Source organism: Pogoniulus pusillus, unplaced genomic scaffold (genome assembly GCF_015220805.1).
Source record: "Pogoniulus pusillus isolate bPogPus1 unplaced genomic scaffold, bPogPus1.pri scaffold_108_arrow_ctg1, whole genome shotgun sequence".
In the NCBI taxonomy this organism is placed as follows: Eukaryota; Metazoa; Chordata; class Aves; order Piciformes; family Lybiidae; genus Pogoniulus; species Pogoniulus pusillus.
Genome location: NW_026974547.1, coordinates 41,831 through 57,525, shown reverse-complemented (window position 1 = coordinate 57,525; position 15,695 = coordinate 41,831). Strand labels below are relative to the sequence as shown.

General features: G+C 59.8%; 1 protein-coding gene across 23 annotated transcripts in view; it reads right to left on the bottom strand.

Moving 5' to 3' along the window:
- Positions 1-15,216, bottom strand: part of LOC135173878 (protein disulfide-isomerase TMX3-like) — a 42,954-nt gene extending 27,738 nt beyond the window's left edge. For 17 of the 23 annotated variants that reach the window (XR_010301469.1, XR_010301472.1, XR_010301470.1 and 14 more), the window contains exon 1: positions 14,974-15,193. Coding sequence is in view for 3 of the 23 variants with exons in the window: in XM_064141085.1 (XP_063997155.1) it covers positions 14,974-15,115 (142 nt within the window). In the remaining 20 variants the exon portion in view is untranslated. Of the gene's footprint in view, positions 1-13,155; positions 13,333-14,973 lie in introns of those variants that run through there. The other 6 variants (XM_064141085.1, XM_064141084.1, XR_010301486.1 and 3 more) reach the window with 5 other exon arrangements.
- Positions 15,217-15,695: the final 479 nt, after the last annotated feature.

The window sequence follows — 15,695 nt, the reverse complement described above, 5'->3', positions numbered from 1 at the left end:
ATTTCCTCCCAATCCCCTCCCAGTCTCACCCAGCCCCCTTCCAATCCTTCCCAGTCCATCCCACTCGCTCCCAGTACATCCCAGTCCCCTCCCAATGCCTTCCAGGCCACCCCAAAGACCTTTCACACCCTCCCACTACCTTCCCAGTCCCCTCCCAGTCACTCACAATCCATTCCAGATCCCTTCCCATTCCCTCCCAATGCCCTCCCAGGTCACTCCTCCCTGACACCTCTCAGGCCCCTTCCCACTCCATCCCACTCCCACTCCATCCCAATGCCCTCCCAGTCTCCTCCAAGTCCTTCCCAGTTCCTCTCAATCCCTCCCACTCCCCCTCCCAGTCCCTTCCTGTCCTCTCCCAGTTCCCTCACAGTCCTCTCCCAGTCCCAATCCAGTCCTTATCAGATCCATCTCAGTCCCCTCCCAGTCTCTCTCAGTCCCTCCCGGTCCCGTCCCAGTCCAACTCCAGTCCCGTCCCAGTCCTCTATCACTCCCACCCAGCCCCATCCCAATCCTTCCCAGTCCATCCCACTAGCTCCCACAATATCCCAGTCCCCTTCCAGTCACCTCCCACTCCCTCCTAATCCCCTCCCAGTCCCCAGTCCCCTCCCAGTCACTCACAATTCATTCCAGATCCCTTTCCCTTCCCTCCCAATCCCCTTCCACTCCCTCCCATTCCATCTCATTCCTCTCCCACTTCCCAGCAGTCCCTCCCATTCCCCTCCCTGTCCCATCCCAGCAACTCCCAGTCCCATTCCCCTCCCTGACACCTCTCAGGCCCCTTCCCAGTCCTCTCCCAGTTCAGCTCACTCCTTCCCAGATCCCTTCCCAGTCCATCTCACTCATCCCACTCCTTCCCCGTGCCTCTGAATCCCACCCACTCCCTCCCAGTCCCATCCCACTCTCTCACAATCCCATTCCACTCCTTTCCCAGTACATCCCACTCCACACCCAGTCCTTTTCAGTCCCTTCCAATCCACTCCCATTTCCCTCCCAGTCCCAATCCAGTCCTTTCCAGGTCCATCCAAGTCCCCTCTCAGTCTCTCCCAGTCCCTAGTGCTACCAGTCACCTCCCACTCCCTACTAATCCCCTCCCTGTCCCCAGTCCTCTCCCAGTCACTCACAATCCATTCCAGATCCCTCTCCATTCCCTCCCAATCCTCACCCACTCCATTCCACTATCTCCCAGTATATCCCAGTCCCCTCCACTAACTCCCAAGCCCCTATCCCTCTCTCCCTCCACATCCCCTCCCAGGCCATCCCAGTCCCTCCCAATCCCTCCACTCCATCCCTGATCCCTTCCCGCTCCATCCCATTCCCTCCCAGTCCGTCCCAATGCCCTCCCAGCCTCCTCCCAATCCCTCCCAGTCTCTCCCAATCCCCACACAGTCACAACCAGTTCCCTCCCAGTCCCTGACAATCCCTCACAGTCTGCACCCTGTGCCCCATCCCTGCCCGTCACACCCAGTTCCATCCCAGTCCCTCCCAGTTCCTCCCAGTCAGGCTCCCTGGGAGGGGCTGGGAGGGAAATGAGAAGGATTGGGATAGAATTTGGAGGGCCTGGGAAGTTGTGGGATGGAAATGGGAGGGGACTGGGCGGGGGACTGGGAAGGAAGTGGGAGGCATTGGGAGGGAGTAGGAGAGAACTGCTAGGGACTGGGAGCGAGTTGGGAGGGAACTGGGAGGTACTGGAAAGGGATTTGGAGGGACTGGGAGGGGAGGGCTGGGGACTGGAACAGAAGTGGTAGGGACTGGGACAGACTGGGAGGGGACATGAAGGTGTGTTGGGGGTACTGGATGGAATTGGGAAGCACTGGGATGGGACTGGGCAGGAACTGCGAGGAAACTGGGAGGGTGTGGGAGGGAACCGGCAAAGACTGGGAGGGACTGGAGGGGACTGGGAAGAACTGGATGGGGAGTGGGAGGGACTGGAACAGAAGTGGGAGGGGAATGGAAGGGACTGGGAGGGAACTGGACCCCAACTGGGGCAAACTGGGCCCAAACTGGGACACACTCAACCCAAACTGCAGGGGAGTAGTCGCAGACTGGGGGGGTCTGGTCCCAAACTGGGGCACACTGGAACAAAACTGGGGGGGACTGGTCCCGAACAGGGACACACTGTTCCCAAACTGGGGGGGGGCTGGTCCCAAACTGGGGGGACTGGTCCCAAACTGGGACGCACTGGAACAAAACTGGGGGGGCTGGTCCCGAACTGGGGCACACTGTTCCCAAACTGGGGGGCAGGTCCTGAACTGGGACGCACTGTTCCCAAACTGGGGGGGGCTGGTCCCGAACTGGGACGCACTGTTCCCAAACTGGGGGGGGGGCTGGTCCCAAACTGGGATGTACTGTTCCCAAACTGGGGGGGGCTGGTCCCGAACTGGGACGCACTGTTCCCAAACTGGGGGGGGGGCTGGTCCCAAACTGGGACACACTGTTCCCAAACTGGGGGGGGGCTGGTCCCAAACTGGGACGCACTGGTCCCAAACTGGGGGGGGGCTGGTCCCAAACTGGGACGCACTGTTCCCAAACTGGGGGACTGGTCCCAAACTAGGGCACACTGTTCCCAAACTGGGGGGCAGGTCCCGAACTGGGGCACACTGTTCCCAAACTGGGGCACACTGTTCCCAAACTGGGGCACACTGTTCCCAAACTGGGGCACACTGTTCCCAAACTGGGGCACACTGTTCCCAAACTGGGGGGCTGGTCCCGAACTGGGACGCACTGTTGCCAAACTGGGGGACTGGTCCCAAACTGGGACGCACTGTTCCCAAACTGGGGGGGCTGGTCCCGAACTGGGACGCACTGTTCCCAAACTGGGGGGGGCTGGTCCCGAACTGGGACACACTGTTCCCAAACTGGGGGGGCTGGTCCCGAACTGGGACGCACTGTTCCCAAACTGGGGGGGCTGGTCCCGAACTGGGACGCACTGTTCCCAAACTGGGGGGGCTGGTCCCGAACTGGGACGCACTGTTCCCAAACTGGGGGGCTGGCCCAGCGCAGCCAATGGGAGCGCTGCTGCCCGAGCCCCACTGGCCAATCAGAGCGTGGCTCTGGCCCTCCTGCTCTGTCAGCGCCGGGAGGGAGGGAGGGAGGGAGGGGGGAGGGAGACCAAACGGCGGCAGGGGCACAGAGGAGGCTCCCAGCGCCCCCAGAGCAGCTCCCAGCGCCTCCAGGTAAGATTCCCAGTCCCATCAAGCCCCCTCCCAGTCCCTCCCAATTCCTCTGCAGTGCCTTCCAGTTCCCTCCCAGACCTCTCCCAGCCCCTCTCTAATCCCATCCCAGTCCCTGCCCAATCCTGCTACAGTCTCTTCCAGACCACCTCCCAGTCCCTCCCAGTCTGTCCCAGTTCTTCCTAGGAGCACTTTCAGTTCCCATCCAGGCCCCTTCCAAGTCCTCCCATTCCAGTCCTTTCCCAGTACAACCCAGTCCTCACCCAGTCCCAATCCAGTCCTTACCAGGTCCATCCCAGTCTCCTTTCAGTCTCTCTCTGTCCCTTCCAGTCCCTTCCAACTACCTTTCAGACCCTCCCAGTTCCTTTTCATTCCCTTCCCAGTCCCTTCTAAGTCCCCTCCCAGTCACCCACAATCCATTCCAGATCCCTTCCCATTCCCTCCAAGGCCCCTCCCACTCCATCTCAGTCAATCCCATTCCCCTCCCTGTCCCATCCCAGCACCTCCCAGGCCCATTCCCCTCCCTGACACCTCTCAGGCCCCTGCCCAGTCCCACCCAATCCCTCCCAGTCCCCTCCCCAGTTCCGCTTAATCCTTCCCAGTCCATCCCACTCCCTGCCACTCCATCCCAATGCCCTCCCAGTCCTTCCCAGTCTCCCACAGTTCCTCTGAATCCCACCCACTCCCTCCCAAATCCCTCCCAGTCCCATCCCTGTCTCTCACAACCTCATTCCACTCCTTTCCCACTACATCTCACTCCCACTCCTCTCCGATTGCCTCCCAGTCCCCTCCCACTCACAAACCATTCCAGATCCCTTCCCATTCTCTCCCAATCCCATCCCACTTCCATCAATCCCTCCCATTCTCTTCCCAGTCCCATTCTAGGACCTCCCAGTCCCATTCCCCTCCCTGCCACCTCTCAGGCACCTTCCCAGCCTCACCCAATCCTTCCCAGTCACTTCAGTCATTCATAGATCCCTCCCCAGTCCATCCCACTCCTTCCCACTCCCAGTCCTCCCCAGCCCCTTCCAGGCCTCTCCCAGTTCCCTCGCACTCCTCTCCCAGTCCCAATCCAGTCCTTACAGGTCCATCCCAGTCCCCTCCCAGTCTCTCTCAGTCCCTCCCGGTCCCTTCCCAGTCCAACTCCAGGCCCCTCCCATTTCCTCCCAGTCCTCTATCACTCCCACCCAGCTTCCTCCCAATCCTTCCCAGTCCATCCCACTAGCTCCCAGAATATCCCAGTCTCCTTCCAGTCACCTCCCACTCCCTCTCAGTCCCCTCCAAGTCCCTTCCAGGTCCCTCCAACTACCTTCCCATTCCCCTCCCAGTCTGCTCCCACTCTGGCCCAGTCCCCTCCAGTCACTCACAATCCATTCCAGATCCCTTCCCATTTCCTCCCAATGCCCTCCTACTCCAGCCCAGTGCATCCCATTCCTCTCCCACTTCCCAACAGTCCCTCCCATTACCCTCCCTGTCCCTCCCTGTCCCATTCCCCTGTCACCTCTCAGTCTCCTTCCCAGTCCCAACCACTCTCTCTCACTCCCCTCCCAGTCCCATCCCAGTCTCTCATAATCCAATTCCACTCCTTTCCCAGTACATCCCACTCCCCTTCCAGTCCTTCTCTGTCCCTTCCAGTCCTCTCCCACTGCGCCCCGAGTCCTAATCCAGTCCTTTCCAGGTCCATCCCAGTCCCATCCCAGTCTCACATAATCCAATTCCACTCCTTTCCCAGTACATCCCACTCCCCTCCCAGTCCTTCTCTGTCCCTTCCAGTCCTCTCCCACTGCACCCCGAGTCCTAATCCAGTACTTACCAGGTCCATCCCAGTCCCATTCCAGTCCCAGTCCTCTCCCATTTCCTCTCAATCCACTCCCAGTCCCACCCGGCCTCACCCAATCCTTCCCAGTCCATCCCACTAGCTCCCAGTACATCCCAGTCCCCTTACAGTCACCTCCCAAGTCCCTCCCAGTCCCCTGTCCCCTCCCAGTCACTCACAATCCCATTCCTCTCCTTTCCCAGTACATCCCACTCCCCTCCCTGTCCCTTCCAATCCTCTCCCATTTCCCTCCCAGTCCCAATCCAGTCCTTTCCAGCTCCATCCCAGTCCCCTACCAGTCTCTCCCAGTCCCTAGTGCCATTCCAGTCCTCTCCCAGTCACTCACAATCCATTCCAGATCCCTCTCCATTCCCTCCCAATCCTCTCCCACTCAATTCCACCATCTTCCAGTATATCCCAGTCCCCTCCACTAACTCCCAAGCCCCTATCCCTCTCTCCCTCCACATCCCCTCCCAGTCCCTCCACTCCATCCCTGATCCCTTCCCACTCCATCCCATTCCCTCCCAGTCTGTCCCAATGCCCTCCCAGTCTCCTCCCAATCCCTCCCAGTCTATCCCAGTCTCTCCCAATCCCCACACAGTCACATTCAATTCCCCTCCCTGACACCTCTCAGGCCCCTTCCCAGTCCTCTTCCAATTCAGCTCAATCCTTCCCAGATCCCTTCCCAGCCCATCCTACTCCATCCCACTCCATCCCCATTCCTCTGAATCCCACCCACTCACTCCCAATCCCTTCCCAGTCCCTCACTATCCCATTACACTCCTTTCCCACTACATCCCACAGCCCTCCCAGTCCTTTTCAGTCCTCTCCCAGTCCCAATCCAGTCCTTTCCAGCTCCATCCCAGTTCCCTCCCACTCCCTCCTAGTCCCTTTCCATTGCCATTCCACTCACTCACAATCCATTCCAGATCCATTCCAAATCTCTCCCACTCCATCCCACTATCTCCCACTATATTCCAGTCCCCTCCACTAACTCCCGAGCCCCTATCCCTCTCTCCCAGGCCCTCCACATCCCCTCCCAGGCCATCCCAGTCCCTCCACTCCATCCCTCATCCTTTCCCACTTCCCTCCCACTACCTCTCAGTCCCTCCAAGTCTCCTCCCACGCCTCGCCAGTCCCTCCCAATCCCATCCCACTTCCATCAGTCCCTCCCATTCCCCTCCCTGTCCCATCCCAGGGCCTCCCAGGCCCATTCCTCTCCCTCACACCTCTCAGGCCCCTTCCCAGTCTCACCCAATCCCTCCCAGACCCACTCACTCCTTCCCAGATCCCTTCCCAGTCCATCCCACTCCCTCCCAGTCTCTCACAATCCCATTCCAGTCCTACCCAATCCCTCCTGATCTCCTTCCAGTCCTCCTCAGTCCTTTCCAGGCCTCTCCCAATCCAAATCCAGTCCTTACCAGCCCCTTCCCACTCCCCTTCCCATCCCTTCCCCTTCCCTCCCAATCCCCTCCCAGTCTCTCTCTGTCCCTCCCAGTCTGATCCCATTTCCTCCCAATCCCCTCCCAGTCTCACCCAGCCCCCTTCCAATCCTTCCCAGTCCATCCCACTCGCTCCCAGTACATCCCAGTCCCCTTCCAGTCACCTCCCACTCCCTCCTAATCCCCTCCCAGTCCCCAGTCCCCTTCCAGTCACTCACAATTCATTCCAGATCCCTTTCCCTTCCCTCCCAATCCCCTTCCACTCCCTCCCACTCCATCTCATTCCTCTCCCACTTCCCATCAGTCTCTCCCATTCCCCTCCCTGTCCCATCCCAGCACCTCCCAGTCCCACCCAATCCCCCCCAGTCCCCTCACAGTTCCACTCACTTTTTCCCAGATCCCTTCCCAGTCCATCCCAATGCCCTCCTGGTCTCCTCTCAGTCTTTCCTAGTCTCTCCCAGTTCCTCTGAATCCTACCCACTCCCTCCCAATGCCTTCCCAGTCCCTTCCAGGCCACCCCAACTACCTTTCACATCCTCACACTACCTTTCCACTCCCCTGCCAGTCTCTTCCCAGTCCCCTCCCAGGCACTCACAATCCATTCCAGATCCCTTCCCATTCCTTTCCAATCCCCTCCCACTCTACCTCCTTCTTCTTCTTCTTCCCATCAGTCCCTCCCATTCCCTTCCCTGCCACCTCTCAGGCCCCTTCCCAGTCCCACCCAATCCCCCACAGTCCCCTCCCACTTCTGCTCCTTCCCAGATCCCTTCAGATCCCTTCCCACACCATCCCACTCCCTCCCAGTCCATTCCAATGCCCTCTCAGGCTCCTCCCGGTCCTTCCCCGTTCCTCTCAATTCCACCCACTCTCTCCAATCCTCTCCCAGTCCCTCCCAGTCTCTCACAATCCCACTCCAGTCCTACCCAATCCCTCCTGGTCCCCTCCCAGTCTCTCACAATCCCATTCCAGTCCTTTCCCAACACATCCCACTCCCCTCCCAGCCCTTTCCAATCTCCTCCCAATCCCCTATCAGTCCCACACAGCCCCACCCAATCCTTCCCAGTCCATCCAACTAGCTCCCAGTATATCCCAGTCTCCTTCCAGTCCCCTCACACTCCCTCTCAATACTCTCCCAGGGCCTTCCAGGCCACCCCAACTACCTTTCACACCCTCACACTGCCTTCCCATTCCCCTCCCAGTATCTTCCCTGTCCACTCCCACTCTGGCTCAGTCCCCCCCAGTCACTCACAATCTATTCCAGATCCCTTCCCATTCCCTCCCAATGCCCTCCTACTCCAGCCCAGTGCATCCCATTCCTCCCCCAGTTCCCACCACTTCCTCCCATTACCATCCCTGTCCCTCCCAGACCCATTCTCCTCACTGCCACCTCTCAGTCTCCTTCCCAGTCCCATCCCAGTCTCTCATAATCCCACTCCAGTCATTTCCCAGTACATCCCACTCCCCTCCCAGACCTTCTCTGTCCCTTCCACTCCTCTGTCATTTTTCTCCCAGTCCTAATCCAGTCCTTAGCAGGTCCACCTCAGTCCCCTCCCAGTCTCAGTCCAACTCCTGTCCCTCCCAACCTCTCCCAGTTCCTCTCAATCCACTCCCAGTCCCACCCAGCCTCACCCAATCCTTCCCAGTCCATCCCACTAGCTCCCAGTACATCCCAATCCCTTCCAATCCCCTCCCACTCTGGCTCAGTGCCCTCCCAGTCACTCATAATCCATTCCAGACCCCATCACATTCCCTCCCAATCCCCTCCCACTCCCTCCAAGCCCAGCCCATTCCTTTCTAACTTCCCATCAGTCTCTCCCATTCCCCTCCCTGCCCCATCCCACTACCTCCCAGTCCCATTCCCCTCCCTGGCACCTCTCAGGCCCCTTCCCAGTCCCCTCCCAGTTCAGCTCAGTTGTTCCCAGTCCCACCCACTCTCTCTCAGTCCCCTCCCAGTCCCAGCCCAGTCTCTCACAATCCAATTCCACTCCTTTCCCAGGACATCCCACTCCCCTCCCTGTCCTTTTCAGTCCCTTCCAGATCTTTCCCAGTTCCCTCACAGGCATCTCCTAGTCCCTCCCAGTCTCAGTCCAGTCGTCATCAGGTCCATCCCAGTCTCTCCCAGTCCCTCCCAAGCCCCTATCAGTCCCACCCAGCCCTCCCCCAATCCTTCCCAGTCCATCCCACAGTCTCCCAGTATATCCCAGTCCCCTTCCAGTCCTTTCCCATTCCCTCCCATTTCTCCACAAGTTCCCATGAGTCCCTCACAATCTCCTCCCTATCCCATCCCAGTACCTCCCAGTCCCACTTCCCTCCCTGCCACCTCTCAGGCCCCTTCCCAGTCCCATCCAATCCCTCACAGTCCCCTCCCAGTTCCACTATTCCCAGTCCATCCCACTCCCAGTCTCCTCCCGGTCCTTCCCAGTTCCTCTGAATCCCACCCACTCCCTACAACCCCCTCCCAGTCCCACCCCAGTCTCTTTCAATCCCATCCCACTCCTTTCCCAGTACATCCCAGTCCCCTCCCAGTTCTTCTCAGTACCCTCCAGGCCTCTCCCAATCCAATCCTCACCAGTCCCTTCCCAGTCCATCCCAATCCCCTCCTAGTCCCTTCCAGTGCCCCCCAACTACCTTTCACACCCTCCCACTACCTTTCCACTCCCCTCCCACTCTGGCCCAGTCCCCTCCCAGTCCCAATCCATTCCAAACTCCTTCCTATTCCCCCCAATCCTCTCCCTGGCCCAGTCCCCTCCCTGCCACCTCTCAGTCCTCCTCAGTCCCTTCCAGGCCTATCCCAGTTCCCTCACAGTCCTCTCCCAGTACCTCCCAGTCCAAATCCAGTCCTTACTAGGTCCATCCCAGTCCCTTCCCAGTCCCATTCCAGTCCTCTCCCATTTCCTTCCAATCCTCTATCACTCCCACCCAGCCCCCTCCCAATCCTTCCCAGTCCATCCCCCTAGCTCCCAGTCTATCCCAATCCCTTCCCAGTCCCCTCCCACTCTCTCACAATCCATTCCAGATCCCCTCCCAGGCCATCTCATTCCTCTCCCACTTCCCATCAGTCCCTCCCATTCCCCTCCCTGTCCCATCCCAGTACCTCCCAGTCCCATTCCCCTCTCTGACAGCTCTCTGTCCCCTTCCCAATCCCTCCCAGTCCCCTCACTCCTTCCCAGATCCCTTCCCAGCCCAGCCCACTCTCAGTCCATCCCAGACTCTCCCAGTTCCTCTGAATCCCACTCACTCCCTCCCAATCCCCTCCCAGTTCCATCCCAGTCTCACAATCCCATTCCAGGCCTTTCCCAGTACATCCCAGTCCTTCTCAGACCCTTCCAGGCCTCTCCTAATACCCTCCCAGTCCTCTCCCAGTCCCAATCCAGTCTTTAACCAGGTCCAACCCATTCCCCTCCCATTCTCTCTCTGGCCTTCCCCCCCCTTCCCAGTTCCACCTCAGTTCCTCCCAGTCCATCCCATTGCCCTCTCAGTCCCTTCGCAGTACCTCCCAGTCCCATACCCCTCCATGCCACCTCAGTCCCCTTCCCAGTCCATCCCAGTCCCCTCGAGTCTCTCCCAGATCCCTTCCCAGTCCATCCAACTCTCTCCCAGTTCCTCTGAATCCCACCCACTCCCTCCCAGTCCCTCACAATCCCATTCCACTCCTTTCCCAGTACTTTCACATTCCCAGTCCTTCCCAGTCCCTTCCAGGCCCATCCCAGTTCTCTCCCAGTCCTAATCTAGTTCTTGCCAGGTCCATCCCAGTCCCCTCCCAGTCTCTCCCAGTCCCTCCCAGTTCTCTATCACTCCCACCCAGTCCTCTCCCAATCCTTCCCAGTCTATCCTACTGGCTCCCAGTATACCCCAGTCCCCTTCCAGTCCCCTTCATCAGCTCCCAATCCCCATCACTGTCTCCCAGTCCCTCCAAATCCCCTCCCAGTGCCTTCCCACTGCTTCCCACTGCCTCCCAGTCCCTCATCCTTTCCCACTTCCCTCCCACTACCTCTCAGTCTCCTCCCACTCCTCGCCAGTCCCTCCCAATCCCATCCCACTCCCCATCTGCCCCTCCTGTTCCCCTCCATGGCTCTCCCAGTCACTCACAATCACTCCCAGTCCCTCATCAATCCCTTCCCACTCCATCCCACTCCCTCCCAGTCTCCTCCCAATCCCTCCCAGTTCCTCTGAATCCCCCCCCAGTCTAGCCTGGTCCCCTCCTAGTCCTTCTCAGTGTCTCCCAAACCCCTCCCAGTCTGGCTTAGTCTCTCCAAGTCCCTCCCAGACCATCCCATTCCTCTTCCAGTTCCAAGTAGTCCCTCGCAATCCCCTCCCAGTCTCTCCCAATCCCTCCCAGTCACTCATTTATTCCTTCCCACTCCACCCCAGTCCCTCCCAGTCTCTCTGAATTCCTCCCACTCTCTCCCAATCCCTTCCAGTCCCTCCCAGTCTCTCCAAACTCATTCCACATCCCCTCACACTCTCTCCCAATCCCTTCCAGTCCCTCCCAGTCTCTCCAAACTCATTCCACATCCCCTCACACTCTCTCCCAATCCCTTCCAGTCCCTCCCAGTCTCTCCAAACTCATTCCACATCCCCTCTCACTCTCTCCCAATCCCTTCCAGTCCCTCCCAGTCTCTCCAAACTCATTCCACATCCCCTCCCACTCTCTCCCAATCCCTTCCAGTCCCTCCCAGTCTCTCCAAATTCATTCCACATCCCCTCTCACTCTCTCCCAATCCCTTCCAGTCCCTTCCAGTCTCTCCAAACTCATTCCACATCCCCTCTCACTCTCTCCCAATCCCTTCCAGTCCCTCCCAGTCTCTCCAAATTCATTCCACATCCCCTCTCACTCTCTCCCAATCCCTTCCAGTCCCTCCCAGTCTCTCCAAACTCATTCCACACCCCCTCTCACTCTCTCCCAATCCCTTCCAGTCCATCCCAGTCCCCTCCCATTTCCTCCCAGTCCCCATCAGTCCCACCCAGCTCCCTCCCAGTCCATTCCTCTACTTCCCAGTATATCCCATTCCCCTTCCAGTCCCCTCCAGGAACTCCCAATCCCCTATCACTCTCTCCCAGTCCCTCTGCAGGCTTCCCACTCCCTCCCAGTTCTTCTCAGTGCCTCCCAAACCCCTCCCAGCCTGGCTCAGTCTCAGCCTCTCCAAGTCCTTTCCCAGTCCCTCCAAGTCCATCCCATTCCTCTCCCTGTTCCCATCAGTCCCTCCCATTCCCCTTCCTGTCCCATCCCAGGACCTCCCAGTCCCATTCCCTTCCCTGACACCTCTCAGTCCCATTCCAGTCCATCCCACTCCTTCCCAGTCCATCCCAGTCTCTTGCAATCCCCCCAGAGCCTTTCCCAATACCCTCCCATGCCAAATTCCCTCTCAGTCTCTTCCAATTCCTTCTGATCCCTTCCAGATGCCTTCCCACTCCCTCCCATTGCCAGTCCAGTCCCCTCTCAGTCCAGCCCAGTCTCTCTCAGTCCTTCCCAGTCCCCTTCCAGTCCCACCCAGCCCCTCACAATCCCTCCCTGTCCATTCCACTATCTCCCAGCATATCCCAGTCTCCTTCCAGTCCCCTCAGTAACTCCCAATCCCCTATCACTCTCTCCCAGTCCCTCCAATTCCCCTCCCAGCCCCTTCCCAGTCCCCTCCCACTACCTCCCAGGCCTTCCCCATCCCAATCCCTTCAGGCCATCCCTGATGCCTTCCCAGACCCCTCCCTCTCCTCCCAATCCCTCCCAGTCACTCTCACTTCCACTGAATCCCTCTCACTGCCTCCCAAACACCTCCCAGTCTGCCTCAGTCTCTCTCAGCCTCTCCAAGTCCCTTCCCAGTCCCTCCCATTCCACTCCCAGTTCCCATCAGTCCCTCCAAATCCCCTCACAGGCCCTTCCCAGTCCATCCCAGTCCATCCCACTCAATCCCAATGCCCTCCCAGTCTCCTCCCAATCCCAGTCTCTCCCACTTCCACTGAATCCATCCCAATCCCTCCCAGTCTGGCCCTGTCCTCTCCTAGTTCCCTCCCAATTGCCTTCATTCCCATTCCTGTCCTTTCCTCCTCCATCCCATTCCCCTCCCAGCCCCTCCCCAGTCCATCCCAGTCTCTCTCAGTCCCAGTCCCTTCCAGTCCTCTCCCATTTCCTCCCAACCCCCTTCAGCCCTACCCATTCCCCTCCCAGTCACTCACATTCCCTCCCAGGCCCTCATGCATCCCTTCCCACTCCATCCCAATGCCCTCCCAGTCTCCTCCCAACCCCTCCTGGTGTCTCCCAGTCCCTCTGGACCCCTCCCAGCCGGGCAGCAGAAAGGCAGCAGCAGGAGCACATCCCAGCAGTAAAAGGATGTTAAATCCACCCCGACACAGGCACCAACTGCACTGCGGCACAGGCTGCTGGCACAGCTGCCTCTCTGCCCAAGCACAGCCCTGAGCAGCAAGTGGCACAGCTGCACAAGTGACCTGCTTTGGCCAGCACAGCAACGAGGCCCAGGCAGCTCTGCCTTCTGGCTGCCACCTCCTGCACAGTGCCCCCAGAGTGCCCCTGAGGGGAACAGCTCCCCGAGGGAGACCTTAGCTGCAGCAGCACTGCCCAGCAGCCTCTCCAGGGCAGAGGCCTCTCCCCACACCTGAACACCCCCTTCAGTTTTCACTCCCTCACACCCTGAGCTTCTCCTCTGCAACCATCAGCACACTGAAAGGCCTAAGAGAAGGCTTTAAGCAAGGCTGGCACTTGACACCAACTCACCACAGAGACATTTCTGCCCCCACAGCCACAGGAAATCCATTTCTGAACCAGCTGCAAGCAGCAATTGCATTTCAAACAGCTCCACGGCCTGGGACCAAAGCATCCCACCCTGCCAGGGCTTGGGGCTGAGGCTGAGTGCAGATCTGCAGCTGGGCTGGGGCAAAGCAGTTCAGCTCCCTGCAAAAAGAGAGAACAAACACAGCAGAGAACTCTCACCCAGGCACAAACAACAGAGACAGAAAGAGGGAGGCAACCTCCAGAGGACCCCAGGCCAACTTAGATGCCCACAATGCCCCTTCTGATGCCCCTGAACCCTGCTGCATGACCCCAGGCCCATTTTACCTGTCCCCAGACCCTTTTGAGGGCCCCCAGGCTCACTGCAGATGAGCCCAGAAGCCTCTAGCACAGCCCCAGACCTTTTTAGAGACCCCAGAACCCCTCTACACACTCACAGATCTCCCTTAGATGCCTCCAGACCCACTTTAGATCCAGCCCCACCGCTTTAGATGCCCCCAGACCACTTTACATGTGCCCAAAAGACCTCTTGATACTCACAGACCCATTTTAGATACCCCCAGATCCCCTTTGGCCCCCTCAGAATCCCCTTAGGAGCCCCCAGATGGCCTTTAGCTGCCTCCAAAGCCCCTTCAGACGCCACTCAAGCCCCTCAGCAGCACCTGGCAGCAAGCAGCACCTTGCCAGGTCCCTCTCAACTCCTTCAGGACCCTGCAGAGGTACCCTTGGAGCACCAAAGGGCTTCCCCCAGAGACCCCCAGACACCTCTGTATGACCCCAGAACCCTTTAGATGCCCTCAGATCCCACTTTGATACCCCCACACTCACCTCACATGTACACAGACCCCTGCACAGGCTTACAGACCCTTTTTGGGGAGCCCAGAACCCCTCCAGATGCTCCCAGACTCCCTACACAAGCACCCAGATCCTCTGTGTCACCCCCAAAGGCCTCTGCACACCCCCAGACTGCCCTGACACCCCGCAGGGGGCATGGCTGCAGGTCCCAGGCCCTCAGGGGACACTGAAACACAGAGCAAGACCTCCCCAAACCCTGGGGCACCCCAAACTCGACACCTCACAGCTCCACAGACGAGCCCAGACACTGTGAGGGCTTTGCAGAGAGCCCCAAACCTCACTGAGAGCATCCCCAGCTCCTCTGGGATCCTCCAGACACCCCCAGGAGCCCCCAGGGGAAGACTGAGAGGCCTCACAGCCCCCTCGGGTACCCACAAACCCCATTCTGATGCCCCCAGACCCCTTCAGATGCCCCCAAAAGGCCTTTCGATAGCCCCCAGACCCCCTTGTCGCTCCCAAAACCCCTTCAGACGCCCCCGGCTCACCTGCAGGGGCCGGCAGGGCAGTGGCTGCCAGGTCCAGGCTTGGACACTGAACACCAGAGGGGCACAGCCCCAAATCCTCAGCTCCCCAAGCCCCGAGACTGCACAGCAGAGCCCACGGACTGTGGGGACCCCACAGAGACCCCTAAAGAGCTCACCGAGAGCCACTCAGATCCCGCCCGAATCCTGCGGCGCCCACAGAGGCCACACAGCTCCAGAGACACTGCCCAGCTCCTCTGGGACCATCGGAGCCCACAGGGGACACCCAGAGGCTTACAGGCGCCTCCATGCGCCCCGCAGCCCTCGGGACGCTGCCAGACCCACTCCAGGGGCCCGCACAGCCCCTCCCGAGGGGCGGCAACGCTGAGCGGCCTGGGAAGCAGCTCCGCCGGGCCCCGCTCAGAGCGACACAGAAAACTCACCACGCACTAAGGACAATCCCTGCGGCACTGCTACGGACACTCACCGGCACTGCAAAGCCCTCCTCGGCCCGGCCCGGCCCGGCCCCGCTGCCGCTCCACGCCGCTGCCGCCGCAGCCTTCCCCCCGCAGGCCTCTCAGCACGGCCCCGGCCCCGCATGCGTAACGAGGCGGCAGAGCAGGACGCATGCGCCAGCTCCGCACCCCGCACAGCGACCCAACGCATGCGCGCAGCGCTCACTGCTGCCACCCTGTGCTTAACTGCCGGCACTGCAACTCCCTGGGGACCGTGCTCGCTGCTGCCACCCTGTGCTTAACTGCCGGCACTGCAGCTCCCTGGGGACCGTGCTCCCTGCTGCCACCCTGTGTTTAATTGTAGGCACTGCAGCTCCCTGGAGACCGTGCTCGCTGCTGCCACCCTATGTTTAATTGTTGGCACTGCAGTTCGCTGGGGACCGTGCGTTTAATTGTCGGCACTGCAGTTCGCTGTGGACCGTGCTCCATAGCAACGAACCGCGACACGGCGCATGCGCGAATCTCTATAGCAACCGGGGGCGGGGCCGCGGCACGGCGCATGCGCGAAACTCCATAGCAACCGGGGAAGGCGCAGCGAAACTCCATAGCAACGGGGGGCGGAGCCGCGGCACGGCGCATGCGCGAAACTCCATAGCAACCGGGGGCGGCGCCGCGAACCCCCATAGCAACGGGGGGCGGGGCCGCGGCACGGCGCATGCGCGAAACTCCATAGCAACCGGGGGCAGCACGGCTG